The following is a 27961-nucleotide window of genomic DNA, read 5'->3' on the forward strand; positions in this document are numbered from 1 at the left end:
AGAGCTCCACTTCCTCGGAGTTATTTGTCTTGGGGGTTTTTTTTGCTACAGAGGAAGTGGCTTTTATCAGAAGCCCCACATGAACAGTTTTGCAAACGGCTCCTCCTTTCCTCCTGGTTAGAAACACTCCTTCTGTGCAGAATGTCCCATTCTCCGACTGCCTTCCCTCTCCCGACACGCTCCTACCATTCCTCATTTCACTTCCCTGAGGGGTCATGGTCCATCCAGCAGCAGGGGGGTGCTGGTGGCACTGGAATGCTGGCAGTGCTGGCAGTGCTGGTGAGGCAGCTGGCTGCTTGTCAGAAGCACCTCCCATTCTGGGAAGAGCTCCGGGATCATGGCCAAAACTTCCCCCAAGGAAGCACAGCTGAGCTGCTCCTCATCCTATCCCCATCCCATCCTCATCCATGCTCTCCATCCCCAACCCCACCCCGCCCTCCATCCCATCCCTTCCCATCCCATGCCATCCCATGCCATCCCATCCCATCCCATCCCATCCCATCCCATCCCATCCCATCCCATCCCATCCCATCCCATCCCATCCCATCCCATGCCATCCCATCCCGCAGGTTTCCCGCCCGGCAGCCTCTCCCCACCTTGAAGCGCTGCCCGTCGGGCTCTGCTGCTCTCCAGCGCGGACATTTGGGATCGGCAGCATCCAGAGCCTTCCTGACCCCTCCTGACCCCTCGCACACGCCCAGAGCCCCCCGGGGCCGCCTTGCCCCCGACAGCCCCGCTCCTGCCCCGCTCCAGCCGGGACCAGGCACATCTTTGCCGTGGCACTCCCGGAGCAGCCGGGGCCGTGCTGAGCCCCTGGGCCATCCTGCCCGTGCCGCCTGTGCCGGTGCCAGCCCAGCTCCGGGCACTCGGCATCACGGGGGCTCCGGGCAGCACCAGCCGTGGCCGTGTCCCCTCCCTCCACCCACATTCCCGGCTGGCAGCAGGAGCCAGAGGAAGCCGGGGAGCGCTGGCAGAGGGAGCCAAGGCAGCTCAGATTTCACGGAGTTGTTTATCGATATCAGACTGCAGGGGGATGCAGGAAGCATGCCACGGGGATTTTTGGGATGACAGCCCTGTGAGGAAGGATCCTTTTGGGGAACAGTGTCCTAGGAACCGGGAGGGAGGAGGAAATCCATGCTCCAATGTGCTCCCTGCAGAGCATCCCTCCCACATTGCCCTTGGCACTGCCCCTGCTCTTTTCTCCTGCGGGATTACACCACACCAGGGAGGGTGATCCCGTGGATATTTATTGATCAGGTGGCTCAAGGAATCCCTCAGCCACTGTCCCGGAGTCCTTTAGCAGTGCAGGAGAAGGGATCAACAGGCTCAGATCACCGTGTCCTTGGCCACAGCATTGCTGCTGGGAGTATTTTCTTCTGGTTCCTCAAAGACCCTCTGGAGGGATTCCCTGAGGGACCCCACGGTACAGAGCATCCAGCACCTCCCCACAGAGCAGGGCCTCCAGGAAGTCCCCACTGAGAAGTAGATGAAGGGTTTGATGGTGCTGTGGATGCAGGCGAGCAGGAAAACAACCTGGGAGGACACAACATTGTAACCGAGCTGCTGCAGGAAATTCCAGACACTGATGGGGAGAGCGAAGAGCACAAGGAGGAAGATAACGATGTCGCGCCTCTTGGGTTGCTGCTGCTGGGAGCCACACTTGGCTTTAACGATGTCGATTGTGCTGGAAATGAACACGGGTGCAGCAATGAGGAGCAGGATGGCAGCAAACACAGAGGTGAGAGCCACCCGGCAGTGCTCCTGCTCGTGCAATGGGCACAGAAATGTCACCGTGGGAATGACAGTGAAGAGAGCGAAGAAGGCACAGTATTGGACACCGCCGATCACCCACAGCAGGCGCAGGGGAGGGTGGCACCGGCAGAGCTGGAGGAGCTTTCTCACGTCACTAACCACATCGAGGCGTGCCAGCCGGAAGAGCCCCCAGTAGCAGGACATCATGGACAGTTGGAAAAGGAAGCTCACGTACACCAGGGGCATGATAGGAGAGCAAGACACGTCGTCCAGCAGGAAGAGCAGGGAGGAGGGGAGCACGAGGAGGAGGAAGATGAAGTCGAAAGCAGCCAGGTCAAAGATGCGAACAATGCGGCCTTGCAGTGTGAGGAGCCGGACCACAGCCCCATTCCCAGCCAGCCCACAGAGGCAGATGAGCAGTGTCACACTGTGTATGGCCACGTCGGTGACATCTATCTCACACAGATCGGCTACTTCGGTGGGTGAGGTGGGAGGTGGGAACACGGAGCTCACCTCCATGGATGGACGCTGGGCAGGCGCTGGGATGTGGCCCCGGCTGTGGTCAGAGTGGATGGGCAGTCAGTGCTTGGAGAATCCAGGGATGGACCAAGCAGCTCCTCAGCAGCTCCCTGCAGTGGGAAGGATTCGGTGGAGAGAAGTGAGATGTGCAGGGGAGGAGGGCGGTGGGAATGGTGGGGTGGGAGAGGGAGGTGGGAGGGTTGGGCTGTTCAGCAAGGGATTGGTAAATAACATAGAGAATAAACATTTTTAGCTCCCCTGTAGTTGCCGAAAGCGTAAGTGGCCAAAAAGATAAAAGTATGTAAAAGTGTGCACACAGGATGCTAAACGTGGCTGGAGCCAGTGCAGGAACAGATCTGGAGGCCTGCAGTGGTTCTGGGGCAGTTCTGTCACAAGAAGCAACAGCACATGGCCAAAGGAAAAGTTCAAGGCGAGGTCACTTTAATATGGCAGCACTCAGTGAATAGGAGCACCAGAGACCCCTCCTGATGAACCTCCAGGATCATGAAAGGACTCCCAGGAGGAGGAGGATGCATGGAAATGAGTCCTAGGAAAGGGATGATTATGCACCAGACAAGAAAAAAGTTTTAATAGCTGTGTGTGTTTCTAGTGGATAAAACCCCTGCTGTAAAGTCTCCCCACACACACAGAACAAGGAGAGATCCTCCTGTGTGTCCTGCACAGGTAAAGAATTCCTGCTTCCTCCTGCTTCCCATTGTGTTAGAAAGTTTATTCCGGCCCATTTTGGTATCAAGATGCAGAATTGAAGAGCAGGGCAGAGCAGGGAGGAGCTGGGGAGGGCACTGCAGTCAGCGGGAGAGGGTGGCAGGCACAGAGCAGCTGCAGGAGGAGAGGAAGGTGGGGCAGGGAGGAAGGAGAACATTCCACTGACCTGTTCAGTGTGGGGCAGCAGCAGGCACAGGGGCTCTGTCCCGATCAGCGGCGCTTCCTGGCACCTCTTGCTTCTTTTGGGATCCATATCCTAAAGCGGCTCCTCCCAGGTGTCCTGAACGAGCAGGCTTGAGATTGCTCCAAAAGTCACCGGCAAGCGTATGAGCAAAAGTCACATGTAGTATTAAATTAGAAAGCTCAACAGATTCATTGGCAAGATTCACTCTGTTGGAGTGAAAGCTCCTCTGGAGTCAGGCTCAGAGGGAAGCCAAAGCACTGGGGTTGAATTAAAACCTTTGGACAAGCTGAGATATATGACACCACGCCCAAGTGAAAAAGAAATACAGATTTTTAACTTCAGTAGAAATATATGCTAAGTGCCTTAAACATTAAAAAGCTGTAGCAGAGATCTTAAACACAGTTCTTGCTGCAGCAGTGTTACCTTTTCAAAGAATTCTTTACTTTAGACAAAATATGGATAAAATTGCACTGTTCACATTTTTTAGATAGAGTGTTCACATAACCAATAAGAGCTGATAGAAACTGTGTATGCAGATCTGTGTAATACCTGTGTAACAGTGGTGTAAGGCTTACGACTGTTAGAATGAGACCAGGATAGGTTAAGAAAAGGAAAACTAGAATCGAGTGTTAATCTTATTGGCCAATTAACAAATAGAATCTATTACAGCTGGTGGTGGGGTCCGTGGCTGCGACCCAGGAAGAGATGACCGGTCCGGGGAGATGGTCCCGAAAGGAATCGCCTGCCCGAGGTCCGGTGTCTTCCTCTCAGCTGCTGGCAGAGGAGCCCTTGCAGAAGCTATCAGCTCTTTAGTGATTATCAGCTCGTGATTTCAGCTCAGCTCTGCAGGGCTGCCTCTAGGCCAAACCAGACCGGAGAGAGAGACGAGAAGACCCATATGGCTGGTTCTGCACGAAGGGAGCTTTATTGTGGGTTCCCTCCGGCGAAGGGAAGGCCAGGGATGAGCTCTCCCCGCTACAGAGGCGAACTGGTCTTTTATAGGGATACAGGGGATCAGCAAGGGGACCAATGGATTACAGAGGGCCTGGGATAGACCAGTGGGTTACAGAATGATCTGCATAGGGTCTCCCAAAGGATTGTGGGTCTACTTTCCTTCACCATAACTCAAAAGTCTTTTCCAGGGAGTCCTGCTGGGCGATTGCGAAATCCTTTATCTCAGCAGACATCCCTCCAGGGCAGTGGCTGGGCATATCCCACAACTCCCCCTTCTGTATTTATTAAAAGGGCATTCCCAGCAGCCTTTCGGCAGCAACGTAGGAGGCAAGAGAACATAAGTAACACAATAATAATTACAATGAATACCCACAAAGCTCCCTTAATCAAAGATGCAGTCCATCCCGTTATTCCCCATCGTCCAAAAAATCATTGTCTACTTTTAGGTCATCAAGGCTGTGGTGAGGACAGCATCAACATAGATACATTTCATCTTTGGGCAGGGATGGGGCTTCTGAGAGGGAATACAAGCAAGATTTGTTAGCTTTGTGGTGAGAGGGGAGGTTTTTGGGGTTTAGGGAGGTTTGACAAGGGTTGAGGGAAGGGGATATTTTGGGGTAGTGAGGGGTGATAACATATAAACTAGGGATCAGTTTTTCCAGGCTGTGTCTGGCCTATGGCTTGACTGTTTGCTGTAGCTTCTTGTTCAGCTTTCTGTTTCATCTGTTGCCATGTGCTGGGACGATCTTCTTCTTGGTTGGTGGGCATCCGGCGACGTTTTCGTCTCCATGATGAGCTGGTCTGGTTTTGTGGAGGTCCTGTATTTGTCTCAGGAGAGTTCTTGGTGTTTGTGGTAGCAGTGTCTGTAGGGCCTAAGTATGGTTTAATGCTTTTTCCTGGGAACCACTTCGGGCCAGATGGTAGCTGGACACAGGCGTAGCCTCTCCCCCAGGTAATCAATTGGAAAGGCCCAGAGACCTGGTGTGTTTCAGGGTCCTTCACCAGCACTGGTGGCTTCTCCGTGAGCTTAGCTTGGGTTGAATTTGAGAAGTGGCGGAGTACTGGGGGGTCAGGCTCTGATGATGTACCATTTAGGAAGTTAATGACATAGAGAGCCTTACAGAGTCTTTCAACAGGAGACAAGATTTCTGTTGTCTCCGTTGCTGGTTGAGGACTCTTTTGAGGGTTTGGTGGGTCCTTTCTACGATGGATTGTCCTGTGGGATTGCTAGGTATGCCTGTCTTGTGTTTTATTCCCCATTGGTTGAAGAAATCTTTTAACTTGTGAGAGGTGTAGGCAGGCCCATTATCTGTTTTGATTTCTTCAGGGACTCCCAGGGTGGCGAAGGCAAGGAGAAAATGCTTGATGACGTGGATGGCACTTTCTCCTGCATGGGCTGACGCAAACACTGCCCCAGAAAATGTGTCAACTGACACATGCACGTATTTGGATCTCCCAAAGGATGGGAAGTGGGTTACATCGGTTTGCCACAATTGGCAGCTGTTCAGACCACGGGGGTTGACTCCGGTAGCCATAGATGGTATTTGGTAGTTCTGGCAGTTCGGGCACGTTGCAATGATAGCTTTTGCTTGATCTTTTGAAAGCTTGAACATTCTGACGAGTGCAGGAATGTTTTGGTGAAAAAATGCATGTGACAACTTTGCCTGGGCAAAGATGTCAGGGACATTTGCAGTCTCTGCTGGCATGGCCAGTGCATCTGCTCTCCTGTTCCCTTCAGCAATGGGGCCAGGGAGGTCAGTGTGTGACCTCACATGCATAATGTAGTAAGGCTGTTTTCTGTGCGAGATTAAATGGATTAATGTAGAAACCAATTGGTATAATTTTTGGTTGGAGACCTCCTTTAGAAAAGCATGTTCAGCCCTCATAGCTATACCGGCGACATAAGCCGAATCTGTGACCAGATTAAAAGGTTCATCTTTAAACTTCTCAAAGGCTCTGACAACAGCTGCTAATTCAGCAATCTGTGGAGATCCCTCTATTATTTGGATATCAGATTCCCATTTCTGGGTATTGGGTTGTCTCCATGTCATGACAGACCGATGTGACGAACCATCAGTAAAGACGGTCAGAGCTTTAAGAGGTTTTCTACTTTGGATTAATTTTGGGATCAATTTAAAAGCTGCTTCACGGTAGAAAAGTCTATGTTTTGGCATGTGAACGGAAATTTGGCCTGTGTAGCTATCTAGGGCTAACTGGAGGCTCTCATTGGTCCGGAGCAACAGCCTCAGATCTTCAGTGGTCAATGGCAAGTATATGCCTGTGAACTCACACCCTGCAAGAGAGCGGAGACGAGTTCTGGCCTTTTTTATTAAATGTGCCATTACTTCTTGGAAGGTGGTTAATCTCTTTGTAGGTTGATGGCTTGTGAAGACCCATTCAAGTATCAGCAAAGGGTCTCTGAGTTTAGGGTCCCATTGGAAGATCAGTCCATGGAAACAGGGAGCTTTACCCAAAACTGCAAACTGAAGAGGCAGGCTGGGTTCAATGCGATGGGCTTGGCGTGAAGACAGGGCTTCTTGGACTTTAGTGATGGTATCTCGGGCTTCAGGTGTGAGGACGCATGGAGAGTCCAAGTCTTTGCTGCCGTGGAGGAGGTTGAAGAGGGGATCAAGGTCTTCATTTGTAACTCCCAGTAGGGGGCGTATCCAATTTATGGATCCACACAGGCTATGTAAGTCCCTTAGGGTTTTAGGGTCCTTTTTGATGGAGAGTTGCTGGGGTACGATGGTTCTCTCACGGATCTGGAGGCCGAGGTAAGTCCATGGGCTGGAGTGCTGCACTTTGTCTTCACGAATCTCGAACCCTGCTTCTTCTATGGTTTCAATTGTCTTTTTAAGAGTTCTGTCCAAGTAAGTTTTTTCTGATGCACAGATTAGGATGTCATCCATATAGTGGTAAATGATTGCTTCTGGAAACAGGCTCCTGATGGGGGATAGAATGTGGGCGACGTACCACTGGCAGATGGTGGGGCTGTTCTTCATGCCTTGTGGGAGGACGAGCCAATGGTATCTTCTGAGTGGGGCTTCATCGTTAAGAGAGGGGATGGAGAAGGCAAACCGTGGTGCGTCCTGGGGATGGAGTGGGATGTTAAAGAAACAGTCTTTAATGTCTACGATGGCCAGCAGCCAGTCTCGGGGCAGCATTGATGGTGATGGCAGGCCGGGTTGGAGGGGGCCCATGTCTTTAATGACCTCATTGATCTTTCGTAGGTCATGGAGTAGTCTCCATTTGTTTGTGCCGGGCTTTTTCAGTACAAAGACAGGAGAATTCCAAGGACTTGTAGTCTCAGTGATATGACCTTTGGCAAGTTGCTCTTCCACCAGGGCTTCCAGCGCGCTGAGTTTTTCTTTATCAAGGGGCCACTGCCTTGTCCATTTTGGGTTGTCAGTCTTCCAGGTGAGCGGGGGAGTAGATGGCAGCGCGCGTTTCTCAGTGGCCCTAGTCAGAAATCCTGGCTGGGAATGGTAAGAGTGGCACCCCACTGGGATAGAAGGTCTCTGCCCCATAAGGTGATGGGGGCTCTTACCACGAATGGTTGGGTGGTCGCTATCTTGCCCTCAGGTCCTCCAATGACAACATCTCGTTTGCTTCTCATGGATACTGCAACTCCACCAATCCCGGAGATCATACCTGCCACTGGCTCCAGTTCCCAATTCCCTGGCCACTCAGAGCGGGCGATGATGGTCACGTCTGCTCCACTGTCCAGCATCCCTGGGCGGTAGACCCCCTCTCCTTTACAGAACAAGCTGCACTCAATGGTCGGTTTGTTTGAGCCCACGATCTCTATCCACATTGCTGTAGGATTGAGGGGAAGCTGTTCTGGGCGGTTCTGTGGAAGTAAAAAAGCTTGAGCAATCGGTGTTCCCTGTGGGAGGAAGAAAGGTGTGTCCGTGCAGCAAAGCTGGACAAGAATCTCTTGTCCAGGGTGCACTGTTTGTATCTCAGGTAATACAAAGAGTTGTTCTGGACCATGGATGGTATCGCTTAGGATAAGAATGTCCCATGGGCCGTCATGCGGTCCATACTTTCCTGTGGGAATACGATAAAAACACTTGTCAACAAAGTTAAATGGCAGTGATGTTACCAGTTGGCGTCTCGTTCCGATCGGTAGCACTCCGTGTGTTGGATTCTTCTCATGTGTTCTGGGACCGCCTGGGATGATGGTGCCGGGCGAGGTCCAGCTGTCTGCTCTCGGTGGTCCGATGTGGAGTTCACAGCTGCGGCAGGGTAGTATGGCCTTTGATTTGTTGTCTGGGCGCGGGGGCCTTGACATCGCGCTCCGATAGAAGTTTTTTAGACGCTGCTGGTGCTGTTGCTGTCTCTGGTGCCTTTGGTAGGCAGCGCGATGGTCCTGGGTGGGTGACCTTTGTGGGCAGTCCTTTATAAAGTGTCCAAGTTCGCCACAATAGAAACAGCGGGCATTCTCCTTAGAGACTGCTGCAGCAAATGCACTGGAAACTCCCTCTGTGATGCCCTTTACAACTGCTTGGGTCATTGTGTTCTCTGTGGATGTGTGTCTAGTACAGGTCTCTATCATTTGTTCTATTGTGGGTTCTGTGTCCATGGGTAGGGCCCTCAAGATGTTCTTACATTGTTCGTTAGCATTTACCATGGCAAGTTTGCCCAAAAGTTCCTTTCGTCCATCCGGACTTTCTATCTGTTTTTCTAAGCTAGCTTTCAAACGATCAACAGACTGAATGAAGCTTTCATTTGCTGACTGTTTGATGTTAGAGAAATATTGTGTGGGAACAGAATCATCAGGGGTGAGAAACAGCGATGTCTTAGCTGCAATAGCTATGTCTTGTAATGCTACTTCAGGTAAGGTTGTAGCTTGATCTAAGGGTTTTTGGAGGTCACCTTCTCCAGCCAGTTGTTCTATTGTCCAATCTGTCTGATTTGCATCTTTAGCATAAGTGTCAGACAGTGTTTTTAAGTGTCTTTTCCAATGCCTTTCCCATAACATATATTCGGCAGGGGAAAGGATGCAGTTAATAATGTTTTTAATATCATGTGGTACTAATGTATAGGCAGAGAAAGTGGCTTCCAATAAGTTTCTAAAGAAATGTGACCCTCTCCCATGGTCTTTTGCTGCCTTGCTAAGCTCTTTGACTTCTTTGTATGGGATAGGCTCCCATGTTTTTGTAGATGGACCACCCCTCCTCCCTCTCCCTATAATGACTGGAAAAGCTGAAATTTTCTGAGCCAACTCCCAGTCCCCCTCCCGGTTTGCTTCCCTGCATGTCTGTGCCCATCGATCTTCAGATTCAGAGTCCGAGCTGCTGCTACTGTCATCTGAACAGAAGGGATAGGCCGTGGCAGGGCGGGGCTGGGATACAGGCGTAGCGCGGCGTTTTTGAAATGCCGGCTCTGCTTTACCCAGGGCAGGGATGGCGGGGGGAATGGGGATTGCGCAAGAACCCGTAGTAGGGGGAGGGGGGGGTGCAGGGAGAGGGGGAACATCAGCAGGGATTGTGCAAGGTGCAACTGGGAGGGGGGAGAGCGGGTGTGCCGGCGCCTGCCAGGGTGGCAGAGCCATTTGCCGTGGGGGAAGGGGGGAGGGAGAAGATTCCATTCTATGGGCGATAGCCTGAGGCGGTGCCGCGGATAGCTGCGTTCCGCCAGTGGCGAGAGGGGCAGACGCTGGCGGGGGGCGTGACGCTTGTTCCATGCCCCACAGTGTGTGCACGGAGCTCTGCGGGACCGGTCCCGTGTTGTACCATGCTTGCTCCGTGGGTGCGGGGGGGGGGGCAGCGGCGGCGGGGCGGCTTGCTGGGACGGGGCCGCTGTGCTGGGGTGTGGGGGGGGCAGGGCCGCGTGGAGCAGGGACGCGGCAGGAAGCTGGGACGTGGCAGGAAACTGGGACGTGGCAGGAAACTGGGACGCGGTGGGGTGGGGGGGGTCGGAGGCACCACGGGTTGGTGCAAGAGGGGGAAGGGTGGTGTCGTGCGGGGAGGGTTGCGGGATACCAGGGGCACAGGGAGACGGGGCTGGGGGGGGTTCAGAGTCATCCACGCCGGGGAGGGGGGATGAGTCTGGGGTGGGTACCGCGTGCGCTGCCTGGGGGGTGACAGCGGAACCGAGGGGGCGAGCGGGGGGGGCCGGACATGGGGGAACCGCCGGGAACAGGGGATCGGGGAAGGGAAGTGGGGGGGCCGGCGCCCCAGCCGGGCCAGGGCCGGGGCAGCTGGCTGGGTCCACGCTCTGGCTGGCCAGTACCGGAGGCGGAGAGGGGGGGTGGGAGGGGGGAAGGGCAGAGAAGGGGTTTGGCTGAGGAAGGGTTTTCACACAACACGTTTTAACCAGTAAATGAAATAAAGGAATGAATTTTGAAACTGAGAGGTTTCCCGAGGCTTGAGAGGAATACAGTTTGTTCCCCACACTGTCCCAGAACGAATCAGAAGAACAGAATCGATGGTAGCTTCAGGGAAATTTAGAGATATCCAATTAGTGAAAGATTTGAGATTTTTCTTAGAAAGAACACCTTTACGGAATTTAAAGTCAGATTTTAAGAGAAGGGTTAGAAGAAAGGGGTATAGGTCTCTCTCAGATTGGGAAAGGCAGGGTTTAGCTTGCCTTTGTCCCATCTTAGTTCCTCCCTCAGCAGAAAAAGAGAAAAAAAACCAAAATAACTTAAAATGCGCGGAAGAGGAAAGCAGAGCACCAAGTTTAAACTTACAGATCCCGTTTCGGGTGGGGCTGGCTCCTGGAAAGGTCTGCTGGGGGGATGGTCTGGCAGTTCGATCCTCAGGGACTTTGTCCTAGGTGGGAGATGAGGGACTCAAACTGTCCCCTTCTGAAAGGCCTGCTAAAACGTAGGTCTATCTTCAGAGGAGCAGCACACGAACGGCTGGTTCTGTCTTGGCGATCAAGACGCAGCTCAGGTCAGGTCCAGATTGTCCAGGATCCAAGGTTGTTCGGGCGCCAGTTATTACAGCTGGTGGTGGGGTCCGTGGCTGTGACCCAGGAAGAGATGACCGGTCCGGGGAGATGGTCCCGAAAGGAATCGCCTGCCCGAGGTCCGGTGTCTTCCTCTCAGCTGCTGGCAGAGGAGCCCTTGCAGAAGCTATCAGCTCTTTAGTGATTATCAGCTCGTGATTTCAGCTCAGCTCTGCAGGGCTGCCTCTAGGCCAAACCAGACTGGAGAGAGAGACGAGAAGACCCATATGGCTGGTTCTGCACGAAGGGAGCTTTATTGTGGGCCCCCTCCGGCGAAGGGAAGGCCAGGGACGAGCTCTCCTCCTACAGAGGCGAACTGGTCTTTTATAGGGATACAGGGGATCAGCAAGGGGACCAATGGATTACAGAGGGCCTGGGATAGACCAGTGGGTTACAGAATGATCTGCATAGGGTCTCCCAAAGGATTGTGGGTCTACTTTCCTTCACCATAACTCAAAAGTCTTTTCCAGGGAGTCCTGCTGGGCGATTGCGAAATCCTTTATCTCAGCAGACATCCCTCCAGGGCAGTGGCTGGGCATATCCCACAGCAGCCCGGTGGGAAGGCATCCAGCGGGAGCTGGCATGAGGGCAGCACTACAACTGCAGCGACTGTGACAGCAGCCACTGGAGCAAAGTCCCTGTGACGCTGCTCCTGTGCCTGTCTGGAATGGTGGGAACGGGGCTGTGCTCTGGCTCCTCGGCTTCCGCACCCGCAGGGACCCCATCACCATCCGCGTCCCCAGCCTGGCCATCGCTGACTTCACTTTCCTGCTCTTCATCACCATCGCCCTGCGGATATTTCCTGTGCCAGAGAGCTTCTGCCACCAGCTGGGCTCACGGGGTGTGACAGCTGGGCTGAACGGCACCATCCTCTTGGCTTTCAGTCCCAGTGTCGCCTTCCAGAGGGCTTTTGAGGATGTGCCAGAGCCCCAGAATAGGGACAACACGGTGGAATCCTCATTAGTGGAATCATCATACAAGAGAAGCATAAAATACCCTGAGTTGGAAGGGACCCACAAGGACCATCGAGTTCAGCTCCTGGCCCTGCACAGGACATCCCAGCAATCCCTCCCTGTGCCTGACAGCGCTGTCCAAATGCTCCTCGAGCTCTGTCAGGCTGGTGCTGTGTCCAGCAGGGGAACTCCTGCCCGGGGTGGATTCTGGATGATCTGCGGAATCATCATGGAACGGTTTGGGTTGGAAGGAACCTTAGAGATCATCTCATTCCAACCCTGCAGCCATGGGCAGGGACACCCAGGAAGCCTTTTGCTCTGAAATATTTGCTTTGAGTCTTTCCCATTCAACAGGCCTGCGCTCCCTCTGTCTCAGAAGTGAGCTTCCCTACTGTACTAGTTTGAAAACAAACCAGTGGGAGGCACCAAGTCAGAATAACAATTTAATGGAAATTAAAGAAAAGGAAAAAAAAGGTAAAAGAAAACACTGTCAAACTGACAGAGTCAAGGTACAACCTGACACCCTGTTAGGCAGGGTGGTGGCAGTCTGGTAGAATGGTGGCTGCAGTCCTCTGAAGCAGTGATCCTGTAGTAAAAGAGTCTGCTCTTCCTCAGAAAGTCCAATGGTGGCTGTGTAGCTCCTGTCCTCTGGAAATCCAGTGGGAAGGGGGTGTCTCTGGTGGTCAGAGTCCCAGATTATATCCACAATGTGATGCTTGGTTCCTTCCTCTGGGTGGAGCATCTCACAATGGGGTAATGAGTCATGAGGCAAAGTGTTGATTAGGCTCATTAACAGAAGATAGTCCAGAGGGAGTTATCTCTGAGTCATGAGGCAGGACAATGATGTGCAATTAACAGCAAGATAGTCTGGGGGGAGGAGGCAAGGAAACACTGCCCCACCTGGTTTCAACAGCTCCTGAGGATGGTAATAGAATACACTGCAACCCAGGACATTATCCACCCCTTATTCTATTACCATCTACATTATCCCAAATCAATACCTTCTTAAACTCTAAAACACACATACATATATATATATATATATATATATATATATATATATATACACAATGAAACCCTACACACAGTTCTCACCTAAGATTAGGTCTCCTTGTGGTACACAATGGGTTTCCCCATCTTTTTGCATTACCCACCAAGTGCAACCAGGTCCTTGAGCAAAGACAATCCCACGGATGGGTTTGCCTTTGCCTGAGGTGGGATTGATCCAAACAGTCTTTCCTAAAATACCCCTCAGGTGTACCGCAGGGACTCTATCTCCATCCACTGTGTGCAAGGGTTCAGACTCGGCGGGACCAGCTCGATTGATGGACCCTCGGGTATTGACCATCCAGGTGGCCTTTGCTAAGTTCACTTCCCAATTTTTGAAGGTCCCCCCACCAAGTGCCTTTAGGGTGGTTTTAAGTAGTCCATTGCAGCGTTCAACTTTTCCAGCAGCTGGTGCATGATAAGGAATATGATATATCCATTCGATACCGTGTTCTCTGGCCCAGGTGTTGATGAGGCTGTTCTTAAAATGAGTCCCGTTGTCTGACTCGATCCTGTCAGGGGTGCCATGTCTCCACAGGACTTGCTTTTCCAGGCCCAGGATGGTGTTCCGGGCTGTAGCATGGGGCACAGGGTAGGTCTCCAGCCATCCAGTTGTCGCTTCAACCATGGTCAACACGTAGCGCTTGCCGTGGCGGGTTTGGGGAAGGGTGATGTAATCAACCTGCCAGGCTTCCCCATACCTGTACTTTGACCATCTTCCACCGTACCACAGAGGCTTCACCCGCTTGGCCTGTTTGATTGCAGCACAGGTCTCACAACTGTGGATGACCTGTGAGATGCTGTCCATGGAAAGGTCCACCCCTCGGTCACGGGCCCATCGGTATGTTGCATCTCTCCCCTGATGACCAGAGGCATCATGGGCCCAACAAGCTAGGAATAATTCTCCCTTGTGCTGCCAGTCCAGATCCACCTGAGATACTTTCACCTTAGCAGCTCGGTCCACCTGCTCGTTGTTGCGATGCTCTTCATTAGCCCAACTCTTGGGTACGTGCGCATCCACGTGTCGAACCTTCACGGTCAGCTTCTCTACTCGGGCGGCGATGTCCTGCCAAATCTCAGCGGCCCAGATGGGTTTCCCTCTGCGCTGCCAGTTGGCCTTTCTCCAGTGATCCAGCCATCCCCACAGAGCATTAGCTACCATCCATGAGTCGGTGTAGAGATAGAGCCTCGGCCACTTCTCGTTCAGCAATATCCAAAGCCAGCTGGACGGCTTTAAGCTCTGCAACCTGACTCGATCCACCTTGTCCCTCGGTAGCTTGTGCAACTCGTCGTGTGGGGCTCCATACTGCAGCTTTCCACTTTCGGTTAGTGCCTACAATTCGGCAGGAGCCATCAGTGAAGAGGGCATAACGTCTTTCAGTCTCCAGTAGCTCATTATATGGTGGGGCTTCCTCAGCACGAGTCACTTGCTCTTCCTCTTCTTCAGAAGATAATCCAAAAGTCTCACCTTCAGGCCAGTTTGTTATAATTTCTAGAATCCCAGGGCGATTCGGGTTTCCAATACGGGCACGCTGTGTGATGAGGGCGATCCATTTGCTCCATGTAGTGTCGGTGGCGTGATGCGTGGAAGGAACCTTTCCCTTGAACATCCAACCCAGCACCAGTAGTCGGGGTGCCAGAAGCAGCTGTGCTTCAGTGCCAATTACCTCCGAGGCAGCTTGGACTCCTTCATAGGCTGCCAAAATTTCCTTCTCTGTTGGAGTGTAGTTGGCTTCAGACCCTCTGTAGCTTCGGCTCCAGAATCCCAGTGGTCGGCCACGAGTCTCACCAGGCACCTTCTGCCAGAGGCTCCAGGACAGACCATTGTTCCCGGCTGCAGAGTAGAGCACGTTCTTCACCTCAGATCCTGTTCTGACTGGGCCAAGGGCTACCGCATGAGCGATTTCCTGTTTGATCTGGGCGAAGGGCTGTTCAGGGCTGCTGTTCAGGGCCCCAGTGGAAATCATTCTTCTTGCGGGTAACCAGGTAGAGAGGGCTCACAATCTGGCTGTACTCGGGAATGTGCATCCTCCAGAAACCTATGGCGCCTAGGAAAGCTTGTGTTTCCTTCTTGCTGGTCGGTGGAGACATCGCAGTGATCTTATTGATGACCTCGGTGGGAATCTGACGTCGTCCATCTTGCCACTTTACTCCCAGGAACTGGATCTCTTGAGCAGGTCCCTTAACTTTGCTCCTTTTGATGGCAAAGCCATCTTCCAGGAGAATCTGGATGATTTTCTCTCCTTTCTCAAACACTTCCTTTGCTGTGTTTCCCCACACAATGATGTCATCGATGTATTGCAGATGTTCTGGAGCCTCACCCTTTTCCAATGCAGTCTGGATCAGTCCGTGGCAAATGGTGGGACTGTGCTTCCACCCCTGGGGCAGTCGGTTCCAGGTGTATTGCACACCCTTCCAGGTAAAAGCAAACTGGGGCCTGCATTCTGCTGCCAAAGGAATGGAGAAGAAGGCATTGGCAATGTCAATAGTGGAGTACCACTTCGCTGCTTTGGACTCCAGCTCGTACTGAAGTTCCAACATGTCCGGCACAGCGGCGCTCAATGGTGGCGTGACCTCATTCAGGCCACAGTAGTCCACCGTCAGCCTCCATTCTCCACTGGACTTACGCGCTGGCCATATAGGGCTGTTGAAAGGTGAATGGGCCTTGCTGACCACCCCTTGGCTCTCCAGTTTGCGAATCATCTCATGGATGGGAACCACAGAGTCTCTGTCGGTGCGGTATTGCCGACGGTGCACTGCTGCTGTGGCGATTGGCACCTGTTGTTCTTCAACTCTCAGCAGTCCCACAGCAGAGGGGTCATCTGAGAGGCCAGGCAATGTACTCAGTTGTCTGATATCTTCTGTCTCCACAGCAGCTATCCCAAAAGCCCAACGATGTCCTTTTGGGTCCTTGAAATACCCATTTCTGAGATAGTCTATGCCGAGAATGCACGGGGCCTCCGGGCCCGTCACGATGGGGTGTTTCTGCCACTCATTCCCAGTTAAACTCACTTCAGCTTCCAGTACAGTCAGCTGCTGGGATCCTCCTGTCACCCCAGAAATAGAAATGGGTTCTGCTCCCACATACCTTGATGGCATCAGAGTACATTGAGCACCGGTGTCAATCAAAGCCGTGTATTTTTGTGGGTCAGATGTGCCAGGCCATCGGACCCACACAGTCCAAAAGACCCGATTCTCCCTTTCCTCTACCTGGCTAGAGGCAGGGCCCCTCTATTCCTGGTCATGGTGCATGTTGCTTCCCTCTGGTGAACACGTTCCTGAGGTCCCTTCAAGAGGATCAGTCACATTATCATTCCTATACCGTCTGGAGTTCTGTGTGTGAGAGACCGGAGCAATGTTGACTCTAGATGCGCTTCTTGTGGTAGTTGTCCCTCTTTTTAGTTCACATACCCGAGCTGCTAAGGAGGAGGTGGGTTTTCCATCCCACTTACTCATGTCTTCTCCATGTTCCTGAAGGAAAAACCAGAGGTTACCTCGTGGGGTGTATCCTCTCTCCCTGGTTGGGGGATGCCGGCTCCTAATGGCAGAGACTCTTGTTGGTTCTGGTGAGATCTGGTAAATCTCTTCCTTAAGTTCCTTTTTCAGTTTCTGATGGCCTTCTTCAATCAAGCTCTGGACTTGCTCAGCCAGCCTTGTTTCCACGGATGAGACATGGGTGCGAAACGGGGCTGTGACGGTGTCCTCGTAAATCCTCAGTTTGTTCACCAAGACGCCCACCCTGTCCTCACCTTCCCTCCATTGCAGCGTTGCCAGGTAATGGGAGTATATCTCTGGTCCAAGGCGTGCGAACCTCAACCACATCTGTGACGTGCACTGGACACCATCTGGGCTCTCAGGAAATCTCTCATCTTCTGAGAAAATGATCTCCAGCACAGCCAATTCCCTCAGGCACCGGATACCTTGTTCCATTGTGCTCCATTTCCCTTGGTGCACCTGGAGGTCTTCTTTACAAAGGTACCTGTCCCTTACACTTGTAAGCAGTCGCCGCCAGAGGCTGAGGGTTTCTTGGGTTCTCCCGATCCCCTGGTCAATGACCACATCCCGGGACAGAGATCCCAGCTGCCTGGCCTCACTTCCGTCCAGAATGGTGTCATTGGCTGCAGCGTCCCAGATGCGGAGCAGCCAGGTCAGGATAGACTCGTTCGTCTGGCGGGTGAATTCCCTCCGCAGGTCCCGCAGGGATAGCGACCGAGTGATGATCTCTGGCTCTGCCTCTTCTGCTGGGTGCGAAGGTCCTGCTGCATCTTCGTCAGTCACTATGCGGACTGATTTGCTTTTTGATTTCTTCTTCTGCACAGGGGCAACTGCAATCGGTTTAGGCTGTTCTGGTTCAGTGATGGTTTGCATGGGGACGCTGACAGTGCTTTTGGTTCCTTTCTCCTCTGAGTCAGTCTGCGTAGACATGGATGCTGTTGTTTTACATTTGCTTCCTTTCTCCTCTGTGACAGTCTGTGTAGAGATGGACACTGTTGCTTTTTGTTTGGTTCCTTTCTCCTCTGTGACAGTCTGTGTAGAGATGGATGCGGTTGCTTTGCTCTTGGTTCCTTTCTCCTCTGTGACGGTCTGCGTAGAAATGGATGTGGTTGCTTTGCTTTTGGTTCCTTTCTGTGTGACAGTCTGTGTAGACATGGTATTTGCTGCTTTGCTCCTTTTTACCTCCTCCTCAAGCAGACGTTGCACCACACTAAGTAGTGTTTTGTTTCTAAGCATGGTGTACACAATGCAGGCCATAGAGAAAAAAGAGAAGAGAACTGACAAGATTATACCATCCTTAACATCCAGAGGGAACTCAATTTTTTCAAAAACTGCTGTGCCTGGCCTGAAAGGCTGGAAGAAACCACTCTCTACTCCTCCCACCAGGAGCTGGCTGTGATTGTTGAAAAGGTCCCAGACATAGGAGCCCAGACTAGGACAGCCAAACAAAATTGAGTATATATTCCGAATGGTATTCATCGCCTCGCAGGTTATTATGCTATAGACATAATAAACAAATAAAGCAATTCTCATACCATTCCCTGGTTTTAACAGGAGTAATACAACAGGCAGGTAGTTCCCCATGTGAGGAAAAATATAGAGAGCAAGATACAGTACCCATGCAGACCAGCTGAGCACCATGGTGAATAGATTTCTGTTTATACAAAATTGTAATTCTGACTTTTTCTCAGAGCAGGCCCCACATTGGGCGCCAAATTATGTACTAGTTTGAAAACAAACCAGTGGGAGGCACCAAGTCAGAATAACAATTTAATGGAAATTAAAGAAAAGGAAAAAAAAGGTAAAAGAAAACACTGTCAAACTGCCAAAAGGCAAGGAAACACTGCCCCACCTGGTTTCAACAGCTCCTGAGGATGGTAATAGAATACACTGCAACCCAGGACACCTACCCTGAGGAATATTAAAAATGAGTCGCTAAGGCTCAGAGCTTTTCCCAGTGGGTTTTCTTGGTGTCTTTGATCAAAAAGAGCGTGCAGGTGGATCAGAAGTCTCGGCACAGCAGTGCAGAACAATTCCTGGGCCATTCCTGTCCATCTCCAGCAGGTCCTGACACATGGGAAGACCCTGTGGAGGCTTCACAATGAGCTTTGTTGCCTGGGTGAGTGGGCAGGTGTTTGGGATGGCCCCTAGGAGGCTTTCCCCAAAATGCACACCGAGTTTGGGGCTGTGAGCAGTCTTGTGAGTGGGAGAGGGATGGTCTTCAGTGATCCTTCCAACCCAAACCATTCTAGGATTCCATGGAAAATGGGAAGCTCAGGTAGGGACTGGCCTGGGTGACACTGGAGACAGGGAAAGTGCTTGGAAGTCGAAAAAGTTCATGGAAGGATCATGATCCACCTGCACTTGCCTTGGGAGACGCTCCCTGGCTGAGTTGTTCTTTCATGGACAAGAGGTTGTACCTTGGAAAGTTTCTCCTTTCCAATGGACAGGAAAACGGGAGACAGGGAGAGAAAAACCATCCCAGATGTGGGAGTTGCTCTGCTCTGTTCATTATTAACAACTCTGTTAATAAATGCTTTTTAGGATGTTTCAGCTCACGTGTGTCTCCAAAGCCTGACTCACCCCCCACGGCTTTCCCTCTCACTTCCTGGTGGCGATTGAATTTCAGACCCAGACTGGCAGGGAGTCTGAATTGTTTCTTCAAAGCAAATGTTGGTTTTATGCCCTTTTCTAAGGCACAGTATTTCCTTTGTTGGTGTGACCTATCCTGTGTTGCCACATCAGGAACACACTTTGTAGGGCTCTGCAGCATGACACCTCCTCCTCCCAGGGCCCAGTGGAGACAAGCCTCTGTGCCACCATGTGCTCCTTTGTTCTGCCATGTGCCTCTGCAGGCAGGTTTTACAGCTCACAACCCAATTCTCTCTTATAATTCCCCATAACTTCCCTTTCCAGAACCAGTGGAACGTTGGTTTCCCCTGGATTTGAGGCCATGGTAAAAGGAGGGACAACTTCCCCCTGAGTAAGAGATGGGGCTGCTGCCCAGCTCTCTCCCAGGAGGGATGAGGAGCTCTTGGCACTGTCAGCATCATCCCAAGCATGGCAGGCAGCAGCCTTGGGAAGGGCTCTGCTATGAGACAGGTACCTGCCCTCCTCAGACAAGGCAGGGGCTTTAGAGTGGGACAAAAGAAGGAAAGGAGCCATTTTGGACACTGTTCAGCAGGGACAGGCTCTGCAGCAAAGCCCAGATATTATTTGTTCACCACATTCTGGGGTCAGAGTTCCCACGTTGGAATGAAACAAAAGCAATAAATGCCAATTTCATGTAGGGGTAGGACCAAAATGGCAAAGATCAGCAGAGCCTGGATTGTGGCTGAAGCTGCTGTGCAGAGTCGCTGTTCAGCTCCTCCTGAGGGTGGCCAGGTTCAAGGATGGAGGTGCTGAAGGGCTTCCTTGGACATGGATGCTGGGCAACCAGAGGACGGCCCCGTTGTGCAGGACAGCAGCACAACCCCCTAATTTCTGTGCAATCCAATGGTCCAAGCTCCTGGTGACGTCAATTTCCATATTTCCAGCGGGTTTTGGTCACAGGCACAAGAGTTCAGTGGAGTTCACCTCTGAGCCTGCTCTTACTCAGAATGATTTCATTCTGGAATGAAGGGATGTGACAAATTGCCACTCCAAGAGGAAGGGAATGTTGCTGTCCCTGCCCAGCTCTGCAGCCCTACCTGGTGTCTCTTCCCATCACCGGGAATGCAGGGCCGGCTCTGCCGGCCAGAAGGGGAAGGATGCTCCGTGCCATCCCGAGCCCTCTCCTGCCACCCAGAGGCACCAGCCCCACAGAGATTTGGGGAATCCCCGCTGCCCCGTGCTGGCTGTGTCCCCAGGGCTTAACCTGTCCCACCCTCTCCGGGAAAGAGCTCCCTCAAAACGCCATGAAACTCATCTGCTGAGCCAAAGGAACCGGAGTTTATTCCCTGGGGCCCAGAGGCAGTGAGGGTCATTCCATGGGGAATAGAGCCAGGGAACAGGACTGAGCCCAGCTGCACTGCTTGGAGCCACGTGGAGGCGGGAGGGAGGAGGAAATCCATGCTCCAGTGTGCTCCCTGCAGAGCATCCCTCCCACATCGCCCTTGGCACTGCCCCTGCTCCCTTCTCCTGCAGGAATAAACCACCCCAGGGAGGCTGATCCCGTGGATATTTATTGATCAGGTGGCTCAAGGAATCCCTCAGCCACTGTCCCGGGGTTCTTCAGCAGTGCAGGGGAAGGGATCAACAGGCTCAGATCACCGAGTCCATGGCAGGATCATTGCTGCTGGGAGTATTTTCTTCTGGCTCTTTAAAGACCCTCCGGAGGGATTCCCTGAGGGTCCCCACGGAGCAGGGGCTCCAGCACTTCCCCGCCAAGAAGTAGATGAAGGGTTTGATGGTGCTGTTGATGCAGGCGAGTAGGAAAACAACCTGGGAGGACACAGAGATATAACCGAGCTGCTGCAGGAAATTCCAGAGGTTGAGGAGGAGAGTGAAGAGCACAGTGAGGACGACAACGATGTCAAACCTCTTTGGTTGCTGCTGCTGGGAGCCACACTTGGCCTTAATGATGATGATTGTGCAGAAAATGACCATGGGTGCAGCAAGGAGGAGGTACAGGGCATGCACGGAGGTGAGGGCCGCCCGACAGTGCTCCTGTTCGTGTGCTGGACACAGCAGTGTCACCGTGGGAATGACAGTGATGAGACAGAAGAAGGCCCAAAACAGGGCAAACATCAGGATCCACGACAGGCGCTTAGGAAGGTCACAGCGGCAGCAGACCTTGCAGATGATTACATTGCAGACCCACAGGATACCCACTGCTGGAAAGAACAGCCCCCAGTAGTAGGAGACCATGGACAGCTGGAAAAGGAAGCTCAGGTACACAAGGGGCATGATACGAGAGCAGGACACATCCTCCAGCAGGAAGAGCAGGGCAGAGGGGAGTGCAAAGAGGAGAAAAATGAAGTCGGTGACAGCCAGGCTAAGGAAGAAGAGAGTATTGTTTTTCACGCTGATGAGGGAGAGGACAGCTGCATTCCCAGCCAGCCCACAGAGGCAGATGAGCAGTGTCACACTGTGTATGGCCACATTGCTGACATCTATCTCACACGGATCATCTCCTTCGGTGGGTGAGGCAGAAGGTGGGGACACGGAGCTCACCTCCATGGATGGACGCTGGGCAGGCGCTGGGATGTGGCCCCGGCTGTGGTCAGAGTGGATGGGCAGTCAGTGCTTGGAGAATCCAGGGATGGACCAAGCAGCTCCTCAGCAGCTCCCTGCAGCGGGAAGGGTTCGATGGAGAGAATTGAGATGTGCAGGGGAGGAGGGCGGTGGGAATGGTGGGGTGGGAGAGGGAGGTGGGAGGGTTGGGCTGTTTGGCAGGGGATTGATACATAACACAGAGAAGAAACATTTTCAGTTCCTTGAAGTTGCTGAAAGACCTACTGATCGAAAAGATAAAAGTATGTAAAAGTGTGCACACAGGATGCTAAACGTGGCTGGAGCCAATGCAGAAACAGATCTCACAGTCTGCAGTGGTTCTGGGGCAGTTCTGTCACAAGAAGCAGCAGTGCACATCCAGAAAAATAGTTCAAGGCAAGGTCACCTTTGATACTGAAGCATTCAGTGAATATGACCAGCAGAGACCCCTCTTAATGAACCTCCAGGATCATGAAAGGACTCCCAGGAGGAGGTGGATGCATGGAAATCGGTCCTAGGAAAGTGATGTTTATGTATTAGACCAGAAACACACCGTAATGCCTCTGTGTGTTTCTAATGGATAAAACCCCTGCTGTAAAGTCTCCCCACACACAGAGAACAAGGAGAGATCCTCCTGTGTGTCCTGCACAGGTAAAGAATTCCTGCTTCCTCCTGCTTCCCATTGTGTTAGAAAGTTTATTCTGGCCCCTTTTGGTATCAAGATGCAGAATTGAAGAGCAGGGCAGAGCAGGGAGGAGCTGGGGAGGGCACTGCGGTCACCGGGAGAGGGTGGCAGGAACAGAGCAGCTGCAGGAGGAGAGGAAGGTGGGGCAGGGAGGAAGGAGAACATTCCACTGACCTGTTCAGTGTGGGGCAGCAGCAGGCACAGGGGCTCTGTCCCGATCAGCGGCGCTTCCTGGCACCTCTTGCTTCTTTTGGGATCCATATCCTAAAGTGGCTCCTCCCAGGTGTCCTGAACGAGCAGGCTTGAGATTGCTCCAAAAGTCACCGGCAAGCGTATGAGCAAAAGTCACATGTAGTATTAAATTAGAAAGCTCAACAGATTCATTGGCAAGATTCACTCTGTTGGAGTGAAAGCTCCTCTGGAGTCAGGCTCAGAGGGAAGCCAAAGCACTGGGGTTGAATTAAAACCTTTGGACAAGCTGAGATATATGACACCATGCCCAAGTGAAAAAGAAATACAGATTTTTAACTTCAGTAGAAATATATGCTAAGTGCCTTAAACATTAAAAAGCTGTAGCAGAGATCTTAAACACAGTTCTTGCTGCAGCAGTGTTACCTTTTCAAAGAATTCTTTACTTTAGACAAAATATGGATAAAATTGCACTGTTCACATTTTTTAGATAGAGTGTTCACGTAACCAATAAGAGCTGATAGAAACTGTGTATGCAGATCTGTGTAATACCTGTGTAACAGTGGTGTAAGGCTTACGACTGTTAGAATGAGACCAGGATAGGTTAAGAAAAGGAAAACTAGAATCGAGTGTTAATCTTATTGGCCAGTTAACAAATAGACTCCACACTTCTGTGAGAAAAAATAGAGAGTATAGAGTGTTTATAGAGTGTAGAGTGTATAGTATATAGTATAGAGTGTATAGTGTATAGTGTGTATAGTGTATAGTATATAGTATAGAGTGTATAGTGTATAGTGTGTATAGTGTATAGTATATAGTATAGAGTGTATAGTGTATAGTGTGTATAGTGTATAGTATATAGTATAGAGTGTATAATGTATAGAGCGTATAGAGCATATAGAGCATATGGAGCATATAGAACATATAGAAGAAGCTGGTTTTGCCTGCTGTTGATGCTGCTGCTTGCATTTATCATGTAACCCCCTTTGAACTCTGCCTTCAAGAAAGCTGTGAAACTATGAAATAAAGAACTCAGCAGAACAGCAGCCTCCTCTGCTCTGTTACCCTGCTCCGAGAAGGAATGATACCCTGTCAAAAGCTCAACACACTCTACTTACAAAGGGCAACTAAGGCTCAACAGGGAAAGCAAGCAACAACAAAAGCAAACAAAATCCAGGCAATCAAAACAGAAATGAGTTGAAACAACCTAGGGGTGTGTGAGTGTCTGTGTGTAAAGACAGTGTGAACAAGGATGGAAAGGAATGCGGCCTAAAGCTTAACAACACTTAAACTTAACAGTGCTTTACCTTAACTTATATCTTAATTTATATCTTGATCTTAACAATCTGCAGAGAAATAACACTTAACAGCACTTAGCCTAAATTATAACTAGACCTTAACTTCCAGACTCGCTCCAGCACCTGCACAGAGGGTGTGCACGCAGACAAATAGTCAGTGCAAGGTAAGGTACCTGTGGTACATGAAAAACTTCCCTCCGAGGTCAGTGAAAATCCTCACTTCGGGTGCTTTTGCATCTCCTGACAGGCGAAGGATCCTCGAGGTGATCGGCCCAGCACGCGCTGTGGTTCAGTGATGCCCCAGCTACAGCAAACCTGAGGCTTGGCTGGCTCTGAGAGGCGTCCCCCTCAGAGGACACAGCAGGTGGCAGCCGCTGCAGCCCAGGAGAGCTCAGCGGGCACCCTCCTGAGGGTGGCAGGGTTCAGGATGGAGGTGCTGAAGGGCTTCCTTGGACATGGATGCTGGGCAACCAGAGGATGGCCCCGTTGTGCAGGACAGCAGCACAACCCCCTAATTTCTGTGCAATCCAATGGTCCAAGCTCCTGGTGACATCAATTTCCATATTTCCAGCGGGTTTTGGTCACAGGCACAAGAGTTCAGTGGAGTTCACCTCTGAGCCTGCTCTTTACTCAGAATGATTTCATTCTGGAATGAAGGAATGTGACAATTCCCACTCCAAGAGGAAGGGAATGTTGCTGTCCCTGCCCAGCTCTGCAGCCCTACCTGGTGTCTCTTCCCATCACCGGGAATGCAGGGCCGGCTCTGCCGGCCAGAAGGGGAAGGATGCTCCGTGCCATCCCGAGCCCTCTCCTGCCACCCAGAGGCACCAGCCCCACAGAGATTTGGGGAATCCCCGCTGCCCCGTGCTGGCTGTGTCCCCAGGGCTTAACCTGTCCCACCCTCTCCGGGAAAGAGCTCCCTCAAAACGCCATGAAACTCATCTGCTGAGCCAAAGGAGAAGGAGTTTATTCCCTGGGGCCCAGGCAGTGAGGGTCATTCCATGAGGAATAGAGCCAGGGAGCAGGACTGAGCCTGGCTGTGCTGCTTGGAGCCACGTGGAGCTGGGAGGGAGGAGGAAATCCATGCTCCAGTGTGCTCCCTGCAGAGCATCCCTCCCTCATCGCCCGTGGCACTGCCCCTGCTCCCTTCTCCTGCAGGAATAAACCACCCCAGGGAGGCTGATCCCGTGGATATTTATTGATGAGGTCACTCAAGGAATCCCTCTGTCACTGTCCCGGGGTCCTTCAGCAGCGCAGGGCAAGGGAGCAACAGGCTCAGATCACCAAGTCCATGGCAGGATCATAGCTGCTGGGAGTATTTTCTTCTGGATCCTCAAAGAACCTCCTGAGGGAGTTCCTGAAGGATCTCACAGAGCAGGGCCTCTTGTATATCACTGCCAAGAAGTAGATTAGGGGTTTGATGGTGCTGTGGATGCAGGCAAGCAGGAAAAGAACCTGGCTGGAGACACTGGTGTAACCGAGCTGCTGCAGGAAATTCCAGAGGCTCTGGAGGAGAGTGAAGAGCACAACGAGGAAGATAACGATGTCACGCCTCTTGGGTTTCTGCTGCTGGGAGCCACTCTTGGCCTTGATGAAAATGATTGATGTGGAAACGACCATGGGTGCACCACAGACGAGAAGGATGAGAGCGAACATGGAGATGAGAGCCAGCCGGCAGTGCTCCTGCTCATGTGATGGGCACAGGAATGTCACCGTGGGAATGGCAGTGATGAGAGCGAAGAAGGCCCAGAACTGGACCCTGTACACCACCCACAGCAGGCGTTCAGGTATCTCCCAGCAGCAGCAGAGCCAGCAGAGGTTGTATATGTCTGATACGGCACTGATGAATGTCAGCCAGAACAGCCCCCAGTAGTAGGACATCATGGACAGCTGGAAAAGGAAGCTCACGTACATCAGGGGCAGGATAGGAGAGCAGGACACGTCCTCCAGCAGGAAGAGCAGGGCAGAGGGGAGTGTGAAGAGGAGGAAGATGAGGTCAGCGACAGCCAGGCTAAAGATGAAGAGAGCACTGCTGGTCATGACCATGAGCCAGAGCACAGCCCCGTTCCCAGCCAGCCCACAGAGGCAGATGAGCAGTGTCACACTGTGTATGGCCACGTCGGTGACATCCATCTCACATGGATCATCTCCTTCGGTGGGTGAGGCAGAAGGTGGGGACACGGAGCTCACCTCCATGGATGGACGCTGGGCAGGCGCTGGGATGTGGCCCCGGCTGTGGTCAGAGTGGATGGGCAGTCAGTGCTTGGAGAATCCAGGGATGGACCAAGCGGCTCCTCAGCAGCTCCCTGTAGTGGGAAGGATTCAGTGGAGAGAAGTGAGATGTGGAGGGGAGGAGGGCGGTGGGAATGGTGGGGTGGGAGAGGGAGGTGGGAGGGTTGGGCTGTTTGGATGGGGATTGATAAAGAACATAGAGAATAAACATTTCTGGCTCCCCTGTAGTTGCCGAAAGCGTAAGTGGCCAAAAAGGTAAAAGGATGTGTTGGGGAAGATGAAACAGGAAAGCCTTATAAATATGATTGCCTGACAAAAGATTTTGGGAATATGAAAACTATAAGCGACATCGAAATGAAAGCCACTTTTGCAATACCAAGTCTTAGTTACTGAACAACTGGAAAACAATGGTATGGCCGACTGAAGGTAATCCCCTCTTGATTGAACAATACCCTCTGCTTGCAGGCAGGTCCAAGGGTCAGAGCAGACCCTACTAGCTCAGCAGAAGGGGTCCAAAGAGTAGTTTTTAGAAGTTAAGATGTAACACTCTATGGTCATATAAGAACTCTTATAGGCTGTATGTAAATGCTATAGGATTTGTATCTTGTATTAGATTGGTTAGTGACAATTAGAATATTCAGTACAGAAGATGATTTATTGTATTGTAACCAGGACTTCAGACACACACTCTGATTCCTCTCTTACTTATCTCTCTCTCTCTCTCTTTACTTACCCGCTTACTCTCTTGCTCTCTTGGGCCTGCTCAGAGCTGCCAGCTGCAGCTCTAAGCAGTGCCCCTGTACCCACGCCCTTTGCAATAAACCGCATGTTCCAAGATCTGACTACAGAGATCTCTCGTCTCCGTCCGTCCCGACCGTCCGACCCACCCAAGCTCCTACAAGGATGTGAAAGTGTGCACACAGGATGCTAAACGTGGCTGGAGGCAGTGCAGGAACAGATCTCGAGGCCTGCAGTGGTTCTGGAGCAGTTCTGTCACAAGAAGCAGCAGCGCATGGCCAAAGGAAAAGTTCAAGGCGAGGTCACCTTTAATATGGCAGCACTCAGTGAATAGGAGCACCAGAGACCCCTCCTGATGAACCTCCAGGATCATGAAAGGACTCCCAGGAGGAGGTGGATGCATGGAACTGAGTCCTAGGAAAGGGATGTTTATGTATCAGACAAGAACCACGCCGGAATGCCTCTGTGTGTTTCTAATGGATAAAACCCCTGCTGTAAAGTCTCCCCCCACACACAGAACAAGGAGAGATCCTCCTGTGTGTCCTGCACAGGTAAAGAATTCCTGCTTCTTCACACTTCCCATTGTTTTAGAAAGTTTATTCCAGCCCCTTTTGGTATCAAGATGCAGAATGGAAGAGCAGGGCAGGGCAGGGAGGAGCTGGGGAGGGCACTTCGGTCACCAGGAGAGGGTGGCAGGAACAGAGCAGCTGCAGGAGGAGAGGAAGGTGGGGCAGGGAGGAAGGAGAACATTCCACTGACCTGTTCAGTGTGGGGCAGCAGCAGGCACAGGGGCTCTGTCCCCATCAGCGGCGCTTCCTGGCACCCCTTGCTCCTTTGGGATCCACACCCTAAAGCGGCTCCTCCCAGCTCAGGAACACGAAGGAGAAAGTGCCCAGATCACCAGGAGGTGCCCACTGCTGTCCCACCAGCTCCTCTCCGTGCCCTGTCCTCGTGTTTTTTCCCCCGGTTTGGTGGAGTAACAGGGGACTCGGAAATTGCAACTTTGGCTACATCAGAGCTCCACTTCCTCGGAGTTATT

At 51.9% G+C, this 27961-nt stretch overlaps 3 protein-coding genes across 4 annotated transcripts; all 3 read right to left on the reverse strand.

Annotated features, from left to right (window-relative positions):
- Positions 1-981: 981 nt before the first annotated feature.
- LOC309574040 (mas-related G-protein coupled receptor member A1-like) lies at positions 982-5336 on the reverse strand. Its single transcript, XM_082283363.1, has 2 exons — positions 3164-5336; positions 982-2381 (listed from the first exon to the last, which is right to left on the reverse strand). Exon 2 carries the CDS (start codon positions 2269-2271, stop codon positions 1327-1329), a length of 945 nt encoding a protein of 314 aa, XP_082139489.1. The 5' UTR covers positions 2272-2381; positions 3164-5336; the 3' UTR covers positions 982-1326.
- Positions 5337-15980: 10644 nt separating this feature from the next.
- Positions 15981-24527, reverse strand: LOC309574038 (mas-related G-protein coupled receptor member A7-like). 2 transcript variants are annotated; one of them, XM_082283360.1, is made up of 3 exons: positions 22640-24527; positions 21742-21857; positions 15981-17815 (listed from the first exon to the last, which is right to left on the reverse strand). In XM_082283360.1, the coding sequence occupies exons 1-3, from the start codon at positions 22724-22726 to the stop codon at positions 16324-16326; spliced, it is 1695 nt and encodes a 564-aa protein (XP_082139486.1). In that variant the 5' UTR covers positions 22727-24527; the 3' UTR covers positions 15981-16323. The 2 variants fall into 2 exon arrangements, with proteins under 2 accessions (XP_082139486.1, XP_082139487.1); XM_082283361.1 differs by having other exon boundaries at positions 15981-21857.
- A 700-nt stretch (positions 24528-25227) lies between these two features.
- On the reverse strand, positions 25228-27900 carry LOC309574604 (uncharacterized protein; the record flags this gene model as incomplete). Its single annotated transcript, XM_082284386.1, has 2 exons — positions 27682-27900; positions 25228-26258 (listed from the first exon to the last, which is right to left on the reverse strand). Exon 2 carries the CDS (start codon positions 26146-26148, stop codon positions 25228-25230), a length of 921 nt encoding a protein of 306 aa, XP_082140512.1. The 5' UTR covers positions 26149-26258; positions 27682-27900.
- Between the last annotated feature and the right edge of the window lie 61 nt (positions 27901-27961).

Source organism: Coloeus monedula (assembly GCF_965178545.1).
Source record: "Coloeus monedula genome assembly, chromosome: 6".
Lineage (NCBI taxonomy): Eukaryota > Metazoa > Chordata > Aves > Passeriformes > Corvidae > Coloeus > Coloeus monedula.